The 21,619-nt window shown below is 47.2% G+C and overlaps 9 protein-coding genes across 9 annotated transcripts; 5 read left to right on the top strand and 4 right to left on the bottom strand.

The window, feature by feature from the left end:
- Window positions 1-680: 680 nt before the first annotated feature.
- On the bottom strand, window positions 681-2,017 carry EDB91DRAFT_1020590 (GPCR fungal pheromone mating factor; the record flags this gene model as incomplete). The annotated part of the gene is made up of 6 exons (XM_041312556.1): window positions 681-774; window positions 826-1,270; window positions 1,317-1,454; window positions 1,511-1,577; window positions 1,632-1,744; window positions 1,798-2,017. Coding segments are annotated over 6 exons (1,077 nt in total), but the record flags the coding sequence as incomplete, so codon positions are not given.
- A 204-nt stretch (window positions 2,018-2,221) lies between these two features.
- EDB91DRAFT_1107725 (uncharacterized protein) lies at window positions 2,222-3,231 on the top strand. Its single transcript, XM_041317522.1, has 3 exons — window positions 2,222-2,580; window positions 2,632-2,700; window positions 2,761-3,231. Exons 1-3 carry the CDS (start codon window positions 2,265-2,267, stop codon window positions 3,129-3,131), a joined length of 756 nt encoding a protein of 251 aa, XP_041181800.1. The 5' UTR covers window positions 2,222-2,264; the 3' UTR covers window positions 3,132-3,231.
- A 666-nt stretch (window positions 3,232-3,897) lies between these two features.
- On the bottom strand, window positions 3,898-5,689 carry EDB91DRAFT_1196551 (pheromone A receptor-domain-containing protein). The gene is made up of 6 exons (XM_041320595.1): window positions 5,361-5,689; window positions 5,194-5,306; window positions 5,076-5,142; window positions 4,886-5,023; window positions 4,393-4,837; window positions 3,898-4,341 (listed from the first exon to the last, which is right to left on the bottom strand). Exons 1-6 carry the CDS (start codon window positions 5,569-5,571, stop codon window positions 4,104-4,106), a joined length of 1,212 nt encoding a protein of 403 aa, XP_041181799.1. The 5' UTR covers window positions 5,572-5,689; the 3' UTR covers window positions 3,898-4,103.
- Window positions 5,690-6,925: 1,236 nt separating this feature from the next.
- On the bottom strand, window positions 6,926-8,675 carry EDB91DRAFT_1107721 (pheromone receptor Rcb3 B43). The gene is made up of 6 exons (XM_041317521.1): window positions 8,391-8,675; window positions 8,225-8,337; window positions 8,111-8,177; window positions 7,923-8,060; window positions 7,438-7,870; window positions 6,926-7,383 (listed from the first exon to the last, which is right to left on the bottom strand). Exons 1-6 carry the CDS (start codon window positions 8,605-8,607, stop codon window positions 7,158-7,160), a joined length of 1,194 nt encoding a protein of 397 aa, XP_041181798.1. The 5' UTR covers window positions 8,608-8,675; the 3' UTR covers window positions 6,926-7,157.
- A 1,508-nt stretch (window positions 8,676-10,183) lies between these two features.
- On the top strand, window positions 10,184-11,990 carry EDB91DRAFT_1107718 (uncharacterized protein). Its single transcript, XM_041317520.1, has 4 exons — window positions 10,184-10,725; window positions 10,775-11,516; window positions 11,581-11,915; window positions 11,968-11,990. The coding sequence occupies exons 1-3, from the start codon at window positions 10,371-10,373 to the stop codon at window positions 11,729-11,731; spliced, it is 1,248 nt and encodes a 415-aa protein (XP_041181797.1). The 5' UTR covers window positions 10,184-10,370; the 3' UTR covers window positions 11,732-11,915; window positions 11,968-11,990.
- Window positions 11,991-12,104: 114 nt separating this feature from the next.
- EDB91DRAFT_1107714 (pheromone A receptor-domain-containing protein) lies at window positions 12,105-14,074 on the top strand. The gene is made up of 5 exons (XM_041317519.1): window positions 12,105-12,590; window positions 12,643-12,819; window positions 12,877-13,014; window positions 13,065-13,500; window positions 13,551-14,074. The coding sequence occupies exons 1-5, from the start codon at window positions 12,392-12,394 to the stop codon at window positions 14,038-14,040; spliced, it is 1,440 nt and encodes a 479-aa protein (XP_041181796.1). The 5' UTR covers window positions 12,105-12,391; the 3' UTR covers window positions 14,041-14,074.
- A 1,005-nt stretch (window positions 14,075-15,079) lies between these two features.
- On the top strand, window positions 15,080-17,201 carry EDB91DRAFT_1107703 (pheromone A receptor-domain-containing protein). The gene is made up of 7 exons (XM_041317518.1): window positions 15,080-15,454; window positions 15,510-15,555; window positions 15,593-15,633; window positions 15,688-15,867; window positions 15,919-16,056; window positions 16,108-16,555; window positions 16,615-17,201. The coding sequence occupies exons 1-7, from the start codon at window positions 15,367-15,369 to the stop codon at window positions 16,964-16,966; spliced, it is 1,293 nt and encodes a 430-aa protein (XP_041181795.1). The 5' UTR covers window positions 15,080-15,366; the 3' UTR covers window positions 16,967-17,201.
- A 654-nt stretch (window positions 17,202-17,855) lies between these two features.
- On the top strand, window positions 17,856-20,131 carry EDB91DRAFT_1303920 (cytochrome P450; the record flags this gene model as incomplete). The annotated part of the gene is made up of 13 exons (XM_041325014.1): window positions 17,856-18,079; window positions 18,139-18,235; window positions 18,289-18,410; window positions 18,466-18,591; window positions 18,641-18,890; window positions 18,944-19,066; window positions 19,120-19,222; window positions 19,276-19,362; window positions 19,414-19,448; window positions 19,498-19,544; window positions 19,594-19,716; window positions 19,766-19,795; window positions 19,850-20,131. 13 exons carry the CDS (start codon window positions 17,856-17,858, stop codon window positions 20,037-20,039), a joined length of 1,557 nt encoding a protein of 518 aa, XP_041181794.1. The 3' UTR covers window positions 20,040-20,131.
- On the bottom strand, window positions 20,098-21,294 carry EDB91DRAFT_691861 (uncharacterized protein). The gene is made up of 8 exons (XM_041328117.1): window positions 21,095-21,294; window positions 21,011-21,036; window positions 20,950-20,958; window positions 20,820-20,891; window positions 20,625-20,757; window positions 20,497-20,568; window positions 20,423-20,442; window positions 20,098-20,357 (listed from the first exon to the last, which is right to left on the bottom strand). Exons 1-8 carry the CDS (start codon window positions 21,133-21,135, stop codon window positions 20,185-20,187), a joined length of 546 nt encoding a protein of 181 aa, XP_041181793.1. The 5' UTR covers window positions 21,136-21,294; the 3' UTR covers window positions 20,098-20,184.
- Window positions 21,295-21,619: the final 325 nt, after the last annotated feature.

The raw sequence follows: 21,619 nt of genomic DNA, 5'->3' as shown, positions 1-21,619 counted from the left end.
TTTTATTTGGCAGAGCGGTGTCGGATTCTAGTCTTCGCCCCATCTTTGATCGGTAGACAGGCTTGCAGGACAAAATAATCTATCAATCCATATAAGGTGGTATAAGCAGTTTGGTAGTAGTCACTGCAGGAAGTACGGTTGGTCAAGTTAATCGAAAGGGGTGAAACAAGAATGTGGTATAAGTTAGATAAGTGACTGAAAAATGATAGGGATACAGTGGGCAGGCTAGCGTGAACACGGGTATTAGTCCCTTGTACGAATATATTATATGCGTCATGAAGAAAAAAAATACAAAGAACGACCGCTCATGAATTTTCAGTGGTGTGGGTTTGCGCTTGTACCGCAACGGACGCAGTCAATGACTGCATGGAGCCGTCCTCGTCAAAGGTAACAGGGTGCAAGTTGGGTAGCGTGAAGGGACGATGGAATGCGGGGATCACAGAATGCTCCGTGCAGCGCTCCCGCGAAGGTTGCCAAGAATGAACTTCGGATGGTGTTTCGAGGTTGACATCAACTACACATGCCTCTATATCAGATGAGGAATAACTTGACGTGGTGGGCGAGAAATCCCCAAAGAATTTTTCCTTGTAGTATGGAGGCAGCGGCGGTGTTAATTCAGCACGATTCTCGACATCTCGGTCAAAGTCAGAGATCTTGATGTCGAGGGCAGAGTTGAAAGATAACCGGAGTTTGAGCCGAGGAGGGGCAGGAGAGGTGTAAATTGGCAATGAACCAACTGGCAGGTCTCCAGCGAACTTGATAGCGCCTTTCCACCTGACGCATATTTTAGTATAGACAACGGTCACGAATGTGAATGACACCAACCTGGGAGGATGCGGGGTCGGTGTCTGTGTTACAGTAAGATTGAAGCCGAAGCGCTTTGCAACCCAAAGGAAGTACAGTCGATAATGCTTTCTCGCCTCGTTCGCGAAGCCAAAGAGAGCAAAGAACATTAAGGCGCAGACAGGAAAGAGCCACTGTGTCATATCAATGGATTGTTTGTAGGTTGAATTGCTGGTCCACTCGGCGGCGGGAATGAGGCCGACATACGAGAAGTTGTAGTGGGTATCGGACCAAGATATCCATGGCTCAATGGGTAGGCTCGATCCGGAGATAAAGACGCTATATATACTAACTGGCACGGTGTAAACCATTTCGATGACCGATAACATCATCAAACGGACATAACGGTTGACATTCAGTGAGTTGTTCGATGATATGAGGGAATTAAACTCCAGACGGCGCTTATAGAATGCAGCAAGAGTCAGGCCTAGAGAAAATTGAGCTTTGATCGTTTGAGATGAAAAACAACGAACCTGAATAGACAAAGGAAATGCAGCCAAGTAATGAAGGCCACATATAGACCAGGAAATATGCCGGTATCACGTTGTAAGTTGCTGGCCAGCAACCAACATCCTCAAGGATATCGAAACGATGTCCTTGAACAATATAATCTGTTCAGTATAGTCAGTATGGGATAGTATTGTTTCGTTGCTGAGAAGGTACGCACGAAGTGCCATGACTGTGACGGGAATACCGATCGAGATGCAGAGATCACCGATGACAGCACGGCGTTTCTGTCGGCTGCTTAGTACAAGCACTCACTCGGGATAGAAGAGGGTTTGACGTACATCCTCACGCGTTACCGACACGGTTTTGATGACAGCTATTGTATACAATCGGCGACTAATACACAAAGCAGAGGCAGGGAGGCCAACGCTGGCTCCGATGAAAAGTTTCGTTGCTGTAGTCGCGTTAGCAAGGACAACATTAGAGACAGAATAGGTTGTCACTGACAGATATCACACCATACAGGCGCGACATTCAATACGTTGTTGTGCCAGACGATAGAGTTCACAAATTGGATGAGACACGAAATACCTCCCCAGAACATATAGACGCAAGTGCCTGCATTCCATGCTTGCAGGTGCCATGGGAAGGGGATGAGAACAAGGAAGAAAGTCAAGCAGGAAAAAACGGGGAGGAGGGGATACGTTGGATTCGTACTATTGCTCATCGCAATATTATTGGTATCGTCGACGACGATGGAGGCAGATAATAGTACTGTGCTAGAAAAAGAAATACACTCATGATTTTTGATTCCATCTTTATGATATCACTGTCACTGAACGGGGACAATGGTGGTCGGAGTTGCTCAATAAACTCTTCATTGACGATCACCAATTGTCACATCACATGTCATGTGACATTGTGACATCGCGTGTCATTCTGTGACGTCCATTGTTGACCAGTCTGAGTAAACAATGGCTCATTCCTACTCATTCAACTCCGAGAAAAATCTCTACACATGTGGACCTTCAGCCTTATTGTCCGTCGGTAGCTATTTCATTTCAGTTATAAAGGCTGAATACAAAGGCTCATGGTCCACGACTTTTCTGACACGATTCCGCGCGCTACCCCCCTCACACTCACTTGAATGGACTCATTCGATATTCTTCATACCGTTATATTCCCGCCAGACGTCTTGCCTGTCGCAGACGTTGAGCCAGAATTATATTCTTGCCTTCCTCTCGACGAGGACTCACCATATTGGCGCCCCGGCACTTATTGCGTCATTTCGTAAGTCTTGCCCGCAAGGCCTCACCGCATGCGCTCATTGTAATATCCCAGGTGATCGATATTGCATGTTGACAATCCAATGCAACTATTTATTCTGTTTTTTTATCCGTCTGCTCAAACGTAAGCCCTAGTTCGACCGGTCTTGATTACTCGAAGCTAACTCCCAAACCCAAACAATAGTCACTCTTTTCATCCCAACGCGTCTCCTTGCGCTCGCGACGCAGTGTATCCTTCATCACCATTGTAGCGATACAACATATTTATTGTTCGCCTTCGTCACTTCGTTGACCTTCGAATTCGCCTTTCTCGTTGTACATATTTTTATTCGGTTGTGGAATCTTGAACGCTCCGTCGCGTTGCTTTTTCAGAACAAATGGGCTGCCAGGGGTGGCCCACTTTCGAGCTTGTGGGCATGCTGTGGGTCGTCTGCAGCCGCAGGGCTGGGGTCGATTACCACATTTATTGATACGTATACGTGTTGCACCTATCAATATAAGTATGCTAAATATACCTCTATCAATTTCTCAATCAACAAAGTTGGAGCTCAATGAAACTGGATCATCATCATCATCATCATCATGCACCATGATTTCCGCATGGTGAAGGCGGGAAAGTTTAGTCCGAGATACCACGTTGGACACAGACACCGACGTCCTGTTCTAAACCACCACTACCATTCAGGTGGTAATATTATATGCCACCCAGCCCACCCACGAGAGTGTCACAATGATCAAGTGCGACTCCCAAGTGCATTGTACATTGCGAGAGCCATGAGACGAAAGTTCTAGTGGCTAGGGCTGAGAGACATGTCGGATGCCAAAAACCTGTTGAATTGAAGCGGTCATCGGCCATAATATTGTGTAAATAACAAGACCAGTGGGTCGAGGTATGTTGGTAGATTCTGGGTGGATCATTTTTGTCAGTGGACCTTCCGATTGAATTGCCTTTCTCATTGTACTTATTGTTTTTCGGTTGTGGAATCTGAAACGCTCCATGACCGAGTTGCTTCCTCACAATGAATGGCTGGTCCATGTCAGGTACAGTCCACTTGTCGAGCTCGTGAATCCAGCCTGAGGCCCATTGGCCCACACTCGGGTAAGGACTCGTAGACTATTATTATAGTACGTACTGCCCCCTGGCTCACATGTGTCATGAACGCGCATGGTGATGACCATGACACGAGTTGTTATTTCGAGCGGAAAACTGAGCTTTGTGGCGACTGACAATTGGTGGACAAGGTTTTGACTTGTCCACCCATTGTCAGGTTGGACTATACGCTGCATGACAGATTTCTGAACCTCATCTTAAGGTGAGAGAACCACACATTTTAGGGATACAGCACATGTTATTTCTAGAGTATGAATACGAATCAACAAAGATTGTGAGGTGTCTGGAGGTGATACAAGTGAAAGATTGAATTTTCCTCACGTGAAGGTATAATTAACAATGAATGAGGGATGAAACACTCGAAGCATGAGATGTTTGATATTACATATAAAACTTTGGAGGCGATCTCGCAGATATCATACGGCACGCCCGGGTTCAATGAGGTCAACGTCGTCATAGCCGACATGAGGGAAATACTCTTCCGATGGTGAAGGGGAAGGCGTCGTTTCTGCCACCGTAGCGGCTCTCTTTTCGTCCAGTGAATATTCCCAGGACGATGCCAAAGAACTAGTTCGTTTCTGTTCTTTAGCGACATAAACAGGCAACGAGCCTGCTGATGAAATCATCGCAGGCGCACGAGGGGGACGGTTGAACCTGCAACTCTTATCAGGAAACTGTATGTTTTGCTTAAGATAAGACACCTACCCATTTTTTGAGTCCATACGTGGTTGCGGCTTTGCTGGGGAGAATCGAAACAACTTTGCGACCGCCCAGTAAGCGGCGCTGTAGTTCTTCCGCGCTTCTGCGGCAAAGCCGAAGAAGGCGAAAAATATGAAGGCACAGATAACTACGAACCACCGCGTAAGCTGGATGGCGACAACGAGGAGGTAGTCTCTTGTCCACAGAATTGACGGATATTGTACAACACGTGAAAAGTCATAGTGAACATTCTCCCAGCTGACCCAGGGCTGCACAGGCTGCGCTGCAGAGTTGAGCCATATCATGAAGGATGCGAGGGGAATGGTGCATAATAGCTCCGTCATTGCGAGTGCCATGAGACGGAAGTAACGGCTAGCGCTGAGAGACGTGTTGGATGCCAAAAACTGGTTGAATTGTACGCGGCGACGGTAAAAAGCCCTCAAGGAAAGACCTGTACGGGGTAAGGACGTGCACAAAGGTCAACTAAGAAAGCGCTTACCGCAGTAGACCATAGAGATCAGACCGATTATTATAGGCATGCTGTCGGACAAGAAAAACGCTGGGAGCGTATTGTATATGAAAGGGTAGCAGCCGATGTCTTCGTAAATATCGAAGCGATGGCCTTGCACAACATATTCTGTAACAGGATCAGTGAGATGTTGGTTAGTGTATGGAACCAATGCACTCACGGAGCGCGATGAATATCATAGGAAAAAGCACGCAGATTAGCGTGTCAATAAGGATGGCGCGACGTTTCTAAAACAGGGTACATGAAGGAACTGAGGCCCCATTGATGCTGATGCGTACCTCTGCCTTCGTGACTGTGACCGCATGAACTCTCGCGATGTTGTATAGTCTGCGATTGATGCATAATGACGCAGCAGGAATGCCCACAGAGGCGCCGAGCATTATCCGAATGGCTACAACGAGTTTCAGGACACAAGCAGTGGAGAAATACCGGGACATCCACTTACAGATGTCACACCAAACAGGTGCCCAGTTGATAGCATTGTTATGCCAAACGATGGAGTTGATAAACTGGTTGAGGCAAGAGATTGCCGTCCAAATCATGTAATAACAAGTTCCCGAATTCCATGCTTGTAGATGCCAGGGAAGAGGTATAAGTGCGAACACAAAGCCGAGGAAGGCGAAAGTGGGGTAAAGAGGATAATCCAACCCAGTCATGATGGTGGCTGATAGAGGGTAGAACTGAAGTGTGTCAAAGGAGAGAGACCGTGAATTATAAGCTTATAGGAAAACATTTTGTATTCAACAAAGGGATTAGCACAATGCGCCAATGGACAATAGGTCCTAGGTTCATTAACATTCATTGTGGTCACGTAACGTCAGTCAGGCTTATGTAAGTACCAAATTTGGACTTTGCCCCGGAGACAATGGTGAACCGCAACTCCAGCTGTGGTACACAAAAGTGAGATCTAGTGAGATGTGGCACCTGTAATTATCGAACAATGGTTACACTTTACTATATAGCATGACTCGGAGGCAGAGTTCTTTATTGCCAACCCCCCCTTTGTTATCCGTCCGCACAGCCTCAGGTCCGAACATATTCACTACTACGTTATACTCATAACCGACCTCATGGACAACTTCATCACTCTGCTCTCTTTAGAGCCATCATCATCTATGGAATCATCCCAACCTTGGGATATTCTACCAATGCAATCCGTCGAATTTTCTGGCGAGTCGCTGCCGGTTGACCATGACAGCCTTGCCGGCTACTTTGGCAGCTTCTGCGTCATTGTATAACCCCAGTGCCCCTCACTCTGAGTGCCAGTGTCAGGTATGTCTTTTCAACATCTCTTTCGACGTGCGCCTCCTTACCAAAATTTCTATGACAAGGCACTCATCTTATTCGCTGACCCAGCGCTCAACGTTTAATCTTAATTTATTCGGGCTACAGGCTAGTCCAAGGGCGTCAGACTTGCATTATCATTATTCGCTTTACTTTCTCTTTCAATTTTCAATCCTCCTTCCTGGACGTTCGGGCTGTCTTACAGCTCAATTATTTATATCACGGGGCTTGATTCTGTAGCTTTATCGCTCCTTTGTAGTCTTCGTCTTCGTGTAGTATACTTATTTATGTTCCGATGGGATGTAGATTCCATCGGACGAACGTCGCCTTCGTCTTCGAATTCGTGTACTATGATATATAGTAGTACTGCCAACTTTTACCGCTGGATTAGCTATTGTTCCAGTGTGCCAAAATATTTTCATTGCTGCCAGTCACTGTTAGTACTGAGAGCGTATTCGAGTCAAGTACAGGTAACAGACATGCTTCAATAGACGCAAATGGGGAGACGATAAGTACGAAACCAGGGATGCGTGCACGTGCACGACTTGCCATACACCTTAGATTGCTGCATCCTTTGCCGCACAACTTATTACAGATCTGAGCTAGCCATATATTATACTTAACTTTGCAAAACTTTAGCCAACACTCAAAGTACTTAGGGCACAGCCAGTCGTTGATTGTGGCTGGTGGTTAGCTCGTGGATGAACTTCTCAGCAATACCATCAATGATCATAGTACATTTAAAATTTCATTGTACTTTGTGGACGACATTTGGTATGTCAACTAGAGATACACCATATGACACAGAAAAGATACGGTAAATGAATGACACAGAAACGAATGAGAGATAGCAATCGGGAAGTGAGTAGCGGAGCAGTCCCTTAAAATATGTGTAGCTGCCAAATTATCAAGGCGTAGCTGAAGGAGATACATAGCGTAAACAGAAGCGAAAAATCATCTAGACAGCGTGTGGTCCTATATCATGAGCAAGACCGAACATCGACGTCGGAGTATCTGGAAGACTACTACGATCGTCGACCACATACGAGTACAAGTCCTTCTCCACTTTGATATCCAGGGTTGATGTCGAAAGAAATTTGGAAGATTTTGACGAAGGGGGAGAATAGGCTGGTAATGAACCGATTGAGCTCATGACTGGGATAGGACGGGGTGGTGCGCGAATGCTAGGAGTACGAATTGAGAAAACTTGGGCAGAAAAATAGCAAGGGGGAACGTACTGTGAAGCACCAGCCGGCAAAGGAGGAGGGAAACCAAAAAGTTTCGCGATTGCCCAAAAGGCTTTGCGATAGTTCTTGCGTGCCTCATCGGCGAAGCCGAAGAATGCGAAAAATGAGAGAGCGCAGAACACGAGACTCCAGCGTGTAAGTTCTGTTGAGACGATAGTGAGACTATCCAGTCGCCAGATGACAGATGGGTATTGTCCAACTCGAGAATAATTGTAATGAGCATCTGCGAATCCCTTCCAAGGCTCTAACGGGTTATCGACAAGGTTAATATATATGCCATAGGCCGAGATGGGTGTTGTGCAAAGAAGTTCCAGCGTGGCGAGTGCCATCAGACGGAAGTAGCGATTGATAGAAAGTGAGGTATTGGATGACAAGAATTCGCTGAACTGTGCACGGCGTTTCATGAAGGCACGAAGGGTCAGAACTGTGGTGTTATTGTGAGCTTAGAACGGTCATTGCTGCGAATAAAAATTTACCGCAGTATACAGCAGAAATAAGACCAATCACAAGAGGCCAGAGGTTGGACAAGGGATACGCGAGCCATGTATTGTAGGTAAACGGGTAGCACCCGATTTCCTCGAAGATGTTGAAACGATGGCCTTCGACGATAAATTCTAGATGCAAAATGTTAAAAAGACAAAAACGGAGGTGCGAATGAACTTACGGAGGACCATTTGCAGCATAGGAATCCCTAAAGCTATTGCCAGGTCGACCATGATAGCCCTCCGTCGCTGCAAGGCCGTCAGAACCGAGATAAGTGGAGGAGGAATCAACGTACGTGGGCCTTTGTCGTAGTCACAGTACTGATAGTGGCAATTTTGTACAAACGTCGATTGATACACAGAGACGCGGCAGGTATCGCTACACTAACTCCAACGATGAGACGCGAGGCTATAATTCATGAAGGTCAGCTGGCAAACGAGACAAACTGGACAAAGTCTTACATATATCGCACCAAACTGGTGCGTAGTTGATAACAGAGGATCGCCACACAATGGAGTTGATTGCTAGGTTGAGCAGACCGAGTGCCGTCCAAATCATGTAAAGACAAGTTCCTGAATTCCATGCTTGAAAGTGCCAGGGCAAGGGAATGAGTACGAGTACCACGCCAATCAAAGCCAGTACTGGGAAGGCAGGGTAGGTTGGGTCAGAGGCTGTCATCGTAAGTGGTGAAGGATATCAAGCAGTGAAGACGGCGAATTTTGATGTCTTTCATCTTTGATTGTTCTCTATACTTGAAGCTTAATGCACAATTGGCCAAACCACAAAGGGCGGAATCAGATCGGAGTTTCAAATTTGTCCTTTGTTGGATTAGCTTTTGTCATGGGCGCTTATATTTCGATTGGACTAGATAATGACAGTCGGCTCAGCAGCTAGCTAGCGGCCTAACGTGAGTGAAGTGACTTATCGCCGGAAGCTTGGTCCATTACTTGACCTTTCGAGCCAACAATGGCATGTTAAGTTATCCATTGTCCTTGATAACTGCCACAGTTAATCTATTGTGATGTGGTTCCATATAATTTGCATCCTCACCCGTGGACACTTAATAAATACCCTTCGTAACCTTCCCACTGGTGCATATCAAGAACCCAACTTTTTACTCTCGTTCACTCGGAGCGTTTTTGCGATACCTATCCCTCCCCCGCGACACCTACTCCATTCTGAAACCTACTCCTCCAATATTGCGATAATCATCATCCCTTCTCCACCTCGCACTGATACTCAATGGATTCATTTGACTCAATGACGGATATATATGCGTTCCTCGAGCCAGATCCGCCGCTATTCCCAGTTCAGGGCTTTTGCAATGGTGACGACGAACAATATTTGTTAGTCGATGCAGACGCAAAATGGGGCTATGCAGGTTATTGCATAATAGCATGACCGATGCCATCTTTGCCTGTCGATGGTATAAGTGAGTGGACTGCTCATCGATCATCATTGTCTATGTTTACGATTTCACCTTCTCTCCATAGATATCATCTGGGTCATGGTAAACCTTTGATCTACCATGCTCATTACCGTTCCAGTTAACTTAAGGCTGGTCGTGCTGAGCAGTCAGCCTATTTATTGTGCGGTCTATCATGGCGATCGAGGAATCTTTTTCTCAAACTTATTATCTGGTGCATCTCTTGTACCACACCTTTCGAGCTTGTTTCTTGTTCTTTCGCCTTCGTAATTTTTTGTTGTCCTTTCGGTTTCACGGGTTGCTTTCCCAACTTTTGCACTTTTATCGAATTACACTGCGGTAGCGCGGCGTACATCGAACATGCAGCTATGTATCATCACTGTAGGTTACTTGGTCTCCGATTCTGCCTGCGGTTGTAACTTCAATGGATTGATGAAAACACACATGCACATTGCATGTGTCCCCCAAAATTCCGTGCGATATGAATAGGATCAGCGAGCAAAATACAAATGTTATTGTTTCTGGGTCTGAGAGTATGTTCTGAGGCATGAGGCTCAGACTCAGGTAAGGACCAGTCAGGTTACGGAAGTAACTTGAACTGATCCATGGTTTGATGCTGATCCAACTTGAAGAGGTCTGACTGCGCCCAGCGTATGCACAAGATTTGCAATATATCAATTTTCTGTCAACCATACTATGATATTCCATCTCTTCGTCACGGTGTTTGGACTTGAGTAGCTTGAGTTTGACCGGGCCGCGGTGGATCATACCCTACTTAGCATTATAAGTACTTACAAAAACATGATTCATAATAAAATATTAGATAATTTTACCTCTTATCCACACATACCCCTCACTCGCGCACCACCATCATACCTAAGACCTCATAGGCCACACCTAGTGTCTACGCCTTTGTCTTGTCTTTGGCAGCACGCGACCATCCACAGCCATCCACTTCTCCCAGACCTTCCATCTGTAGCGTGCTTAAGCTTAGACACACTTCAGCTACGAAAGCATGAACCACTTTCCGACGCTTAAACGACCATTTCTTGACACCAGTGCTTTGTCTTCCCCGCTTGATCACGAATCAGACAGCGAATCTAGCGAGGTGTCCGACGCCGAAACGCCCTCTCCGCCAGCCAGACCCTTTGTCAGATTCCCTTCGCTAACTCCACCGCTTGAGGAGAGTGGGAACTCGGAACGGTTCTCAGATGTTGAGCCCGAGAGTAGCAAGTGGTGGTATGAATTTGATATTTCTGTCATCATTGCGCTAGTTCCGCCCATCGGAAACTGGTTGACAGGAGGAGATCACGTCAAGAATCTCCTTCTCATTCTTCTCTTGATATTCTATTTGCACCAAATCATCGAAGGTCAGTGCTTTGTTTTAATTATGAAAGCGGAAAATACAATTGTGCACAGTACCATGGAGCCTCTATCATCTCTCGAGACCCAGACGTCGTTCACCTGACCTACCACGCCCTCAAACGTCTGAGCAGGATCCGTATCATCAACTTGCTTCGTCAGAGTTACACAAACTCGAAGTGTTCTACTTGTTTCTGACTGTTTTGTCACCGTTACTTGGAGCCTTAATCCTCCGTACGATCATCATATCTGTGGCAGGCCCGGAGACCATATCATGGTTCAGCACTTCTCTCTTCATCCTCGCCACCGGTATTCGACCCTGGAAACACGCGGTAGAGCGTCTCCGCCAACGCACAAAAGACTTGCATACTGTCATTCACTACCCTCCAGCCAGCTCACCGGATACACAATCGCAAATCGAGGCTCTGACTGCGCGCATCGCTGGATTAGATGCTCAGCTGAAAGAATGCAAAGAAACCGTGAAACTCCTCACAGAAGATATTTTCGACCACGTGGAGGGGGCCGTCCAGGGGTTAGAGAGATCCATTCGGAAACAGGACAAAAAGAATGATGCTGTCTACTCAGCTCAGGGGTCGAGACTCGAGACGGTGGAACAGAACGTAGAAGCATTGCTGGAAAGGACGGAAACTTCAGTGCATGGGTCGACCCTGTCTCACAATCTGGCTTCTGCATTTCATGCGACCTTGGCGGAACCACTCGCATTCGTTTTTCCAGAGTGGGCACGCAGCTCTCGCCGAGACAAACTCCCACCATCTCCTCGCACTTCCCCAAAAAATAGGTCGTTCCCGCACTGCAACTAAGCTTGAGACGATACCAGAAGGCGCCGTGTTTACATCAAAGAGAGCTCGATATCTCTTTCCCTCTTTCCGTATTCCAGGTTTAAAATTCGTCCTGCGCATCGGCGATCTCGCGACCTTACCCGTCCGCCGGGTAGTAGCTTATCTCCTCATGGGTCGCATATATGCGCCTAACGTGCCCACTTCCTCGCATTAAACAGTGTTACCACTGAAGTTTTATTTTTTGTTCCCTTCGCATTGCATTGACTGGTTTCCCACGTCTTCTCGTATTTTTATCTACGCATTGAACGAAACACGATCCGTCTTTCCGCACGATAATTGGTACCTACGAATAACCTTACTGTACGCTTGTACAACAAAATTTTGTATCGCTATCAATTGTAAGCACGCTCTGTTGCTCCTCCCTTGATGCTACTCTATAATTCACCACAGATGTCTGTATCCAATCGAGATTCTTTTGTCAATCATTTCCCCATTCTTCTGGACCGTCCACCTTTAAAGATCGCACGAATTACACACGGGTGCTGAGGTCCACCGACGTTAGAACATGCCTTTTCGGGGCATTTGCTTGACGCTTGCTGTTTTTGGCCATCCCCCTGTAATGTGGCCCTGTGGGTGCTCACTCGTTCAAATATTCCATGGCATGTGGCTTCTCTGTGTCCTTGTACTTTCTTCGGCAAAAAGCTTATCAAATCTAGAAAAGGGTAAGTTTACAAAGTTTGTGGCATCGTATCCTTGTACTTTGCTCTCCACACTGCTTTCAAAGGCGCAGCTTAGAGATTAAAAGAAATGGAGCGACCCTCCACTGTAACTTGCACGCCATTATTGTCTCCCCAGACTCTCTTTCGATTTTGAAATGCAAACGGAGGTACCGGTGTTTTCGTTCATTTCCGCGGTATTTGTTCTCTTTCCACTCCCTTGGTATTTTCGCGCTCGCAACATCGCTGCGATGTCTATTGGAATATGGCTTTTTGTTGTGAACATGGTCAATGCTATAGATGCCCTCCAGTGGTCCGGGGCCCACCAAGTCCCATCCTTACTCTGGTGCGACATCAGTGAGTACTTTGACGCCATTTCTTGCTGAGGACTCAATTTCAAGTTCTCTAGCTTCAGCACTAACAACAGCCGTAAATGTATCGATACCCGCAGCATGCCTCTGTATTTGCATTCAGCTGGAACGGATGGCGTCTTTCTCCCAAACGTCCACCTCTCTAGCAAAACGACGCCGTATCTTACTTGAATGTTTAATGTGTTTCGGTGTTCCAGTAATATATGCAGCATTGCGTGCGTGTCCGACTGCCACAGGCTCCCCCGCATTGTTTATTGACATATCATCGATAGATCTAATTGTTCAACCTCGACGCTTTGATGTGTATGCAGATTTTGGATGCCGCACGACGATATATCCCACTACGGTGGCTTTGTTCCTGGTCTGGATACCGCCACTTACACTTTCTCTTCTTACGCTCATTTTTTGCGGTAAGCCAGTTTACCGTTGTGTACGTCCCTACGAGGCTGAGTCTTTGCAGGTATTACTTGGCGTCACTTTCTTCTTCACGGTGTCCAATTTTCGAGGACACGTGCGTCTTCTTCGATTACCTCCGGGGCCTACATACGGCTCGTCAGTATGGCTGTTTCGGAAGTCATTTGCACCATTGCCGCGACTGTAGTGGCCATGGTATTCAATCTAGGCTCAGGACTGGCTCCATGGGCAGACTTTACTCAAGATTTGACTGAGGTCTTGTCGTTCAGCTCTGCTGCGACACCTAAGTCAACTACTGCGATGCTCGTCACTGAGTGGGCCGTCGTGGTTGCGCAATCCTTCTTTTTCGTCGGATTGTTTGTGCTTGGAGAGGAGGGGCGCAGTCGATTGCGAGAGGCTCTGCAGATTGTGCGGGTTCTCACTTTCTGCGAGAGACGATCAACCTGTATTGCCGAGTTCAAATGTGCATCTATTAGAGAATGGTATGTTCCTTTGTATCACTAGCTGATTTTTTCTGACTACGTCTGATCAGCGACTTGACACCAGTTTCGTCTCTGACCGTCCCTGAGTTCAAGAGTGCCTGCTCTGAATCTAGTACAGAGTGCACTTATCATGGTCATTCATTGGAGAAACCTCTTCCGCATTCACCAGCTCCATCGCGACCTCCATCACTCGATCTTACGCGTGCAAAGCAATTGGAAGAAAGTCCTGACTTTCTTGATCCTGCCCTCCTCCCCCTGGAATCACCCTCTGTCTACTCTACCATCGCGTCTTCACATAATTCTCTCCAGTCGAATTTTGACCCGCAACAGCTTGTTTTACTTTCAGCGCAGTGGCCTGAACCCCCATCAACAGTCATTGTTCGACCACGCTCGAGGTCTTCAAGTATGAAATTCTTGCATACAGAAGGTTTACCATTCTATGGGTCCGCAGTGCCACGCAATAGTAATAACCCGAGGAATTCACGGAATCGTGATGCTGTCTATATGACGGTGGTTAAGGAGATCCACGGAGTATTTTAGGCTCTGCCAGCGTTTTTTTTTTTTTTTTCATTTTGTCTATTGTCCTTTGACCCCATTTCAAACAGTACTACACGTAATCTGCTGCTGACTTTCTGCAACTGCTGGCATGTTCCTGAAGCATTCGTCGTACGTTCCTTTCCCTTTGCCTTCCTTTGTATGAGTTTCTTTACTCTAGTGATGTACCTTAGGTCCACCGACAGCCTGTATCAATAGCCAACATGTATCATAGAATTTTCGTCGAGATCCTAAATATTCTGAACCATTCATTTCCAATTGCGGATGCTGAGCGCTGATGCAGGAGATGCTTAGGAACGCAGGAAAACATACCGTAAAAGGCAATTCTCCCGATTACGGCAACTGCCGCTCTTATTGTCCGTCGCATTTGGAATATCGCTATTGTTTCAGTGGCTCTCACTAACGTTCATAAGAGCCATCGATGTGGAATAGGCTCTTGCTTGCGAACCCACCCCATCCATACGACCAGTCCTTCAGGTTGCGGGCTTGTAATTGACCGTTGTTTTAGTGCTATGCGATAATCCACTTCGCGTTCGAACTCTGTCCCTCTACTCGGCCCGCTACTCCTTGGTAACACTTTGTATTTTGCATTTGACATGTAGATGCAAAGTACCCACTAGGTGTAACAACAGCCGGCAGATCTCAGGCCTCACCAGTGGTTTATCGAGCCAAACAGAGAACAACAGTGCTGCGAAGTAGGGAGTGTTTTCCAATGATTCCGGAAATGACTGTATCTGGATTTCATTCTTCACAGTGGACGATGACGACGGCCATAACCGTATCACTGCATGCTCTTGGTAGCTGTGATAGGTCAAGGTTCTGTGAGCACGTGGGAATTAACGTCCATTCCCGCACTGACCGCCTTATCTTCATGCTAGTAGCTCCCGCCGGAACTTTCTGATGGTCTCATGATCATGGGATGTCGAAACATGTGGCGTGCTCTGTCAACGAAGCTCTTGGGTGCGCCATTTGGGCGTACTTAACAAGGCTGTACCTTTTCGGTCAACAAACATGCGTCCATATATGGACATCAGTTTGTTGGTCAAAAAGGCAATGCCGCTATTTGCAAAGTTTTCAAACTTTGAATGCGTTTAACTGCACCCGAGCACAAGGGGATGTCCAAATCGGACGACAAGGCGAATGTGCTTTCGAAAGCTTTAATAAGATGGCTTCGTGAGGCTATGGCCCGCAGCTTCACCTGTGGACTTTACTCGTCTACGTTCCCTTTGCTCAGCCGCATCTCAGGAGCGCCAGTCTTCCGAGCTAGTCACCCCTGTCTTCACCTCCCGCATCAGCAACTGCGTTGTTAAGATGTTCGACTCACCAGATTGGGTGTTCTCCGCGTTCGCTTTTCTCGGATTCATGTGCTGCATGATTCCGCTTCCCTGGCATTTCGAAGGTCAGCTATTTTGGCATTTTTTGATATATTCTGCAAGACCTGACCAATCCTCTAGCATGGAACACTGGAACCTGTCTTTATATGATCTGGACTGGCCTAGCGTGCTTGAATCCAGTTCATTAACTCGATTGTTTGGAGATCGAATGTCATTAACTGGGCTCCTGTGTGGTGCGACATCTGTAAGCATTTTTTGTTTCCTATTTGCGGCGCAGAAAATCATGTTTGTTTCGTAGCCACCAAATTTATGATCGGCTCCTCCATTGCCATTCCTGCATGCTCGCTCTGCATCAACCGTCGTCTCTACCACATTGCGTCAGTTTCCTCGGTCACGAAAACAAGAGCTCAGAAGAGGCGTGATATCATGACCGATCTGGCCATTGGTGTTGGTATCCCCGTTCTCGAGATGATTCTGCGTACGTTCATTCATCGAAAGATACTGGGCCGTGTTTGACGTGATACCCCAGAATATATTGTGCAAGGACATCGATTCAACATTTTCGAGGAAATCGGATGTTATCCGGCTACATTTAACACCCCTCCTGCATATGCACTGGTGTTTGTGTGGCCCGTGGTCATTGGGTGCTTCTCCGCTTATTACTGCAGTACGTTTTTTTTGGGACAATTGGTTAACGTGATATTAATGTGTGATGCAGTCCGCACTATTATCGAACTAGCCCAGCGTAGGGCGCAATTCATGGAGCTTCTTTGTGCGAACAAGAACCTGAGTGCCAACCGTTACTTCCGCCTCATGGGTCTTGCTGGCATCGAAGTGTTATGCACGCTCCCTCTGGGTGCCTATACCATCTACCTCAATGTTACTGCCCAACAAATCAACCCCTGGGTCAGTTGGGCAAACACGCACTACGATTTCTCCCGTGTCGACCAGTATCCATCAGTAATATGGCGGATGAGCGCCCCAACGGTCTTGTCAATCGAGCTCAGCCGATGGCTCGTCGTGGTCTGCGCATTGGTGTTCTTCGCTTTCTTCGGATTCGCCGATGAGGCCAGGAAGAACTACCGCCTTGCCTATGTTTCGGTTGCGAAGCGCGTAGGCGTTTCGACCGGAAATATGTCGTCTGGAGGTTCTTGGACCGCCAACGGGTATGTTGTCCCACTTCGATACTCGATCATATTGTCTCATTAACAAATGTTCCTTACAGCTCGAAATCCGAGATGGGATACAACAGCCGCACTGGTACAATGCCTGTGTTCGTTACCCAACGTACCGAACGGAAGCGCGATTCTTTCACTTCATTCTCCACCGACATTTCCATTGGCGAGTTCAACATCGCATTCGACGAAGCCAAGGAAATACCATACTCGCTAACAGACAGTATCACGGGTTCGATATCAAAGGAATCGCTCCCAAGCACGCCTATTGATGGACAGGCAGTTCCCCTACCAGACCTACCTGTTCTTGCGCGTCCTAGCCCTACGCTCGACATCCACTCAGTTCCCCGTCTCATCGCTGATTCACCTGAATCACCACGCAGTTCGATCGATATCGTCTGATCTAAATCCACAAAAAAAATTACTTTCTTGCTTTCTGCTTTGTTTTGCATGGTTGTTCTATTGTATTGTTAGCTCTTTCACTCCCTGGAATATGGACGTGGCCACTCGTTATTCATCAGTTTGGATACCTGCCACTATCAACTACCTTATCAGTATTTGTATTGAAATCGGTTATCTAGACATTGTAGCATTTTGCGTAGGTCGGACGAATAGATCATTTTCAAATGAGGTGGAATCTGCTGCGCTCCCTAAGGCCTAAAGTCTCGAACCAGACGTTCTGGAAAGCGGAGTTGAAAATAACACCGCTGGCTCTTTCTGGACCGCTAGGAAACGGAAGAGCCCGAGGGAGGTCTTAGAACGTCTGGTAACTTGGTTCGAGACTGGGTGACTTCCCCGCAGCGTTTAGAAGGTCGTTCTAAATCTAAACCTATCGTCAAAAGTCCTGCTGCCAACGTGCCGCCCTCAAATGTCGGTGTTTTGCAAGTCCACACGTCAAAAATACCCAGTTCTACATAGATAAGTATCTGGAAGGGGGGCCTACCTCCCAAAGCGCGTTCTAAACACCCCTTCTAAACTCCGCGACGATGTTGTACCCGACGTTTGCCTGCCATTTTGGCAGCTCACAACAGCTCACGACTTGAAATCAGAATCTAGACACAAATGGTCTGCGGTTTAGCAAGCGTTTCTAAATCGTCATCAAGTGGGAGGCGACAGGCCTAGGAGGCGACACTCCGACTTTTAAGGTTTGGATCACAATCTGGGATTCTAAATGCTGCGGAAAGGCAACCACCAACAGGAACCATCATGTTCAGGGTAGCTACAAACCCAATTGGCATGCGATCCTTACTTAAAAGGAGTCATTCATAACTTGAATGCGCTGTGACTTGTGATGAGGTTCCTCCAAGCCTTCCTTGCGCTCCTCCCGTCAGCCATACTGCATCCGTCTAACCTGTCCATCTCTGACAACGTACAGCCCGTCCTCCGTGTAGCAGCTTGTCTTGGGATAATAGGAGCAATTTCTTGGGTTTGCCTTTTTAAATCGAAGCGTCGCTTTCCTCTCCCACCATCCCCTCCCACTTGGAGACTTCGTGGGCACTTCCTGCCGCCTCGCGGGTAAAGTTCCATAGTTGACTCATTGTTTTTAACGCTGATTGCGTCTTATCGCTGACCAGCTCATTTCTCACTATAGCGGGATGGATTGACGAATACGGTCCTCTAATCACCATTCGGTCAAGAGTTGAGAACATCGTTATTATCGGTCGTTACAAAGTCAGTCCCTCTACACCGAGTTTATCATATCCAGGCTCAACATTCTGTCGCAGGCCGTGGTAGATATTATGGAGACTCAGGGCAAATTACTAGCTGATCGTCCTCCCGCTGGTGAAATTTTTGGCGGCGGGATCAGCGTTGCCGCCTTTGGGGAAAGGTTTCGTCGCATGCGTAGGTTAGTAGTCAGCGATACTTTCCTCTATCCTATCTTACTTTTCAACGTGACGCAGAGCACTTCATACTCATCTTCAGCCTAAAGCAGCTGAGGCTTATCAGCCCCTACAGATGTCACACGCGAAGAAGACTGTCCTCGACATCCTTGATGATCCATACAACTTCCAGAACCATGTGAAAACGTAAGCGCTTTCAGTTTATGATGGCACATTGCTCAGAGGTATCCTGAAGTTATGCTGCGACGACAATTATGAAAATTGCATATGGGAAGAGTGTGCCCACGTCTGCGACTGATCCTGAAGTCATTGAGATTGCCAAACTCGTCAGGATCGTTGGTGGAATGCTCCACCCCGGTGCTTACTTGGTAAACTCGATCCCCTGGCTCAAATATCTTCCTTGGTATGGTCAAGACGTAAAACGGGGTTTTGAGAGGGGTATGAAACTCAACGTGGGTCAGTTGAACCGCGTGAAAGAGCAGATGGTATGCGTTGCCTTGCCGATTCTTACATAAAATGTCGAGTTATTCTGCAGCAGAGCAATGTGGACATCGGCCCTTCGTTCGCCAAATATATGCTAGAAAGTACCGATCGCTTTGGTTTGACAGAGACTGATGTGGCCGGTCTTGCTGGTGCCTTTTTTGGAGCTGGATCTACTACGGTGCGGTGTTGTTCTGTTGTCTCTGATGATATGTGGCTGACATCAGGTGAAAGACTTCTGCAGCGATATGCACGGTGCTCATGGCAGCCGCATGTTTCCCGGAGGAGCAAGCTATAGTTCAGGCCGAGCTCGACGCGGTCATCGGAAAGCACCGAGGTAGCTTGACTCGCTATTGCAGTTATGTAAAATCAATGATTTCTGCACCAAAGCGCCGACTTTTGCCGACCAAGAATCCCTTCCTCGCCTGCAAGCCTTCATTTCTGAGGCTTTGAGATGGAGACCCCTCACTCCCAACGGTATGTACTCTCGTTGTGGTTTTGTCCCTGAAGTTTACAACCATCCTGCAGGATTGGCTCACCGAACAACCAAAGACGTAATTTGGGCAAGTAATGTCCGAAAAACCTGTCGTGCAAATGATGATCTGGCATCAGGAAAACTATTGTATTCCAGCGGGGACTACGGTATTTGGCAACCATTGGTAAGCATCGTGCTTCAAGATAAGACGGAACTGATGGCTATTGCGTTAGGGCCATTTCTCGAGATCCAGAAGTCTACCCTGAGCCTCACGCGTTCAAGCCTCAGCGCTGGATTGATGACCAAGGTCGCCTGAGAGACGATCTTAAATTCTTCGTCTTCGGGTTTGGTCGGCGGTATGTACCATCTTTCAGTTACCCATTCTTTGAATGACATTCATTCCAGTGTATGCGCCGGTCAACATGTCGCCAACAGGTAAAGCTATCTTTCCACGCACATCATCTTCCGAGCTCACTTCGACCAATGAAGATCGGTGTTCATCAACTCGCTCCTTATTCTTTGGGCCTTCCGGCTTACTCTAGATCCTACGAAGCCGTTTGATGATATGGGGTTCATAACCAGGCAAATATCAAAACGGCCGTCCGCAATTGAGTTTGAGACGAGGATTCCGGACACGGAGATCAGGCGCATGATGCAGAATTATCCCGAGGTTGCATGAAAAACCTCGACAGCCTCTAGGAAGTCGGGGTTGTCTGACTCCACCAGGTTTCTTGTACATTCACGCAAAATCGTACGCAAGTCGAGTAGCATGAGTGTCTTTTATCAATACCACAGAATTAATGAGGGTGGTTTTCTAATGTTATTTAAGAGTCTGGTCGAGGCAGCAGAAAAATTTGTACAGAAGTAAGCATATCATATCGTGCGATCAACCACCGTACCAACGCCAAAGCAGAAACACGAATCACTGTCCCAACATGTTCAGTATTCCAAGTTCGTCGGCAGATGGTTAGAAGCAGAGAGTTGGACCGCTGCGACCCTATTGGTACAAAAGGGTGAATCATAGGGTTTAATCCAGACGTAAAGCGAACGACTCGTACTCACAAACTGCGTACAATGATGACCTGAGCAGCATGGTTGGTCTTTCTGACGCCCGCAAGTCCGGAGGAAAGACTTGCATGCACTGGCAGACATAGATGCTGTCAAAGCAGTAACAACAGTGAGGATGAATGAGAAACGCATGGCTTGTGCTAGGTAATATGAGATGGGGATCTCGGATAATAGCTCCAGTAGGAAGACAGCTTGCTTGAATTTCGAGTTCGCCAAGTACTCAGCGATTCTATCAGGATGGTTTAGCCCGGCGGATTTCAGGTAGAGAGTACAGGCAGAACCTGTGTCATATGGAAGCCCGGACGCTCGTGCTCGATTACTCACACCACCTACGGTAATGGCTTCTGCGGGACTGCGATTACCGCCAGTGCGGATAAGATGTGCCACGTACATCGATAAAATGGACAACGAAGATTGCCATTCGTACTGCTACACCTTAAGCTTACTAGTAGAGCGCGAGTGTCTGGGACGTTCGGGCACCTTCAGTTCGAACAAGACATAAAAAATGATTGACGACGTACTTGGCAGTTCTATTAGGATAGTTTAGCCTATCGGATTTCAGGCAGAGAGTACAGGCAGAACCTGTGATAACAAACAATCTAGAACATCTGGACTGCAAACTTCGTAACTTTACTAACAAAAGCTAACCTCTAGTCAGGAGTTCACCTTGTAGGCAATGCCGAGAGTACCGTCCACATGTTGATCATGGTTGAATGTGCAGTCGTGCAGAAGGTGGAATCTGAGACCTAGGGCTTTCGTGGCATACTAGTCCTGGAAAGCCCTGGCGACGGGGAGAGATCACTGGACGTGTCGGGAAGCGTGGGCCCTCCGTGGAACCGTATTACGGAAAAATACATCTGCCTCGGACCTATACATAGGCTAGATGCCAAGAAGCACTACTAGAGTCGCCTTTTGTCAATGGACATACCCTTAGAGCTGGGTAGAGGGCAAGTGGATACGGATGAATCCGGCGTGGGGTCGAGCCACAGACTTGTAGTATACAAGAAACCCCTTCTCCCAGCAAACCTTTAACAACACCCCCAAACTAAATCATGTAAATGAAAACACACACCTAAAATGCTTCGCATAGCTCGCAATCTCAGTTCTGGTACGCCGGGGTATCTGCAGTAGAGTTTGGGTTAGTGTTGTTGTGGGTTAACACGCGTGCACAGAACACTAAGTATGTACAGA

This window comes from Suillus paluster (genome assembly GCF_016628075.1).
Source record: "Suillus paluster strain FC165 chromosome Unknown EDB91scaffold_6, whole genome shotgun sequence".
In the NCBI taxonomy this organism is placed as follows: Eukaryota; Fungi; Basidiomycota; class Agaricomycetes; order Boletales; family Suillaceae; genus Suillus; species Suillus paluster.
The sequence above is the reverse complement of the archived record's forward strand: the minus strand, read 5'-3'. Positions and strand labels throughout refer to the sequence as shown.

Excerpts from the sequence above, each read along its gene's own strand:
- EDB91DRAFT_1107725 (XM_041317522.1), top strand. The coding sequence starts at position 2,265 with ATGGCTCATTCCTACTCATTCAACTCCGAGAAAAATCTCTACACATGT. Across the intron at positions 2,581-2,631 it reads GGCACTTATTGCGTCATTTC|GTGATCGATATTGCATGTTG; the intron begins GTAAGTCTTGCC and ends GTAATATCCCAG. Across the intron at positions 2,701-2,760 it reads TTTTATCCGTCTGCTCAAAC|TCACTCTTTTCATCCCAACG; the intron begins GTAAGCCCTAGT and ends CCCAAACAATAG.
- EDB91DRAFT_1196551 (XM_041320595.1), bottom strand. The coding sequence starts at position 5,571 with ATGACTGGGTTGGATTATCCTCTTTACCCCACTTTCGCCTTCCTCGGC. Across the intron at positions 4,838-4,885 it reads GATCTCTATGGTCTACTGCG|GTCTTTCCTTGAGGGCTTTT; the intron begins GTAAGCGCTTTC and ends TACCCCGTACAG. Across the intron at positions 4,342-4,392 it reads CGTATGGACTCAAAAAATGG|GTTCAACCGTCCCCCTCGTG; the intron begins GTAGGTGTCTTA and ends TAAGAGTTGCAG.
- EDB91DRAFT_1107721 (XM_041317521.1), bottom strand. The coding sequence starts at position 8,607 with ATGACAGCCTCTGACCCAACCTACCCTGCCTTCCCAGTACTGGCTTTG. Across the intron at positions 8,061-8,110 it reads TATGCTGCAAATGGTCCTCC|AATTTATCGTCGAAGGCCAT; the intron begins GTAAGTTCATTC and ends TTTTGCATCTAG. Across the intron at positions 7,384-7,437 it reads TTGCCGGCTGGTGCTTCACA|CATTCGCGCACCACCCCGTC; the intron begins GTACGTTCCCCC and ends TCGTACTCCTAG.
- EDB91DRAFT_1107718 (XM_041317520.1), top strand. The coding sequence starts at position 10,371 with ATGAACCACTTTCCGACGCTTAAACGACCATTTCTTGACACCAGTGCT. Across the intron at positions 10,726-10,774 it reads TTTGCACCAAATCATCGAAG|TACCATGGAGCCTCTATCAT; the intron begins GTCAGTGCTTTG and ends AATTGTGCACAG. Across the intron at positions 11,517-11,580 it reads CGCACTTCCCCAAAAAATAG|AGCTCGATATCTCTTTCCCT; the intron begins GTCGTTCCCGCA and ends TACATCAAAGAG.
- EDB91DRAFT_1107714 (XM_041317519.1), top strand. The coding sequence starts at position 12,392 with ATGCAAACGGAGGTACCGGTGTTTTCGTTCATTTCCGCGGTATTTGTT. Across the intron at positions 12,820-12,876 it reads AGTAATATATGCAGCATTGC|ATCTAATTGTTCAACCTCGA; the intron begins GTGCGTGTCCGA and ends TATCATCGATAG. Across the intron at positions 13,015-13,064 it reads TCTTACGCTCATTTTTTGCG|GTATTACTTGGCGTCACTTT; the intron begins GTAAGCCAGTTT and ends GAGTCTTTGCAG.
- EDB91DRAFT_1107703 (XM_041317518.1), top strand. The coding sequence starts at position 15,367 with ATGTTCGACTCACCAGATTGGGTGTTCTCCGCGTTCGCTTTTCTCGGA. Across the intron at positions 15,455-15,509 it reads GCTTCCCTGGCATTTCGAAG|CATGGAACACTGGAACCTGT; the intron begins GTCAGCTATTTT and ends CCAATCCTCTAG. Across the intron at positions 15,634-15,687 it reads TCCTGTGTGGTGCGACATCT|CCACCAAATTTATGATCGGC; the intron begins GTAAGCATTTTT and ends TTTGTTTCGTAG.
- EDB91DRAFT_691861 (XM_041328117.1), bottom strand. The coding sequence starts at position 21,135 with ATGATCAACATGTGGACGGTACTCTCGGCATTGCCTACAAG. Across the intron at positions 20,758-20,819 it reads TCGTTGTCCATTTTATCGAT|GTGGTGTGAGTAATCGAGCA; the intron begins GTACGTGGCACA and ends CCATTACCGTAG. Across the intron at positions 20,358-20,422 it reads GTCATCATTGTACGCAGTTT|GGTCGCAGCGGTCCAACTCT; the intron begins GTGAGTACGAGT and ends TTGTACCAATAG.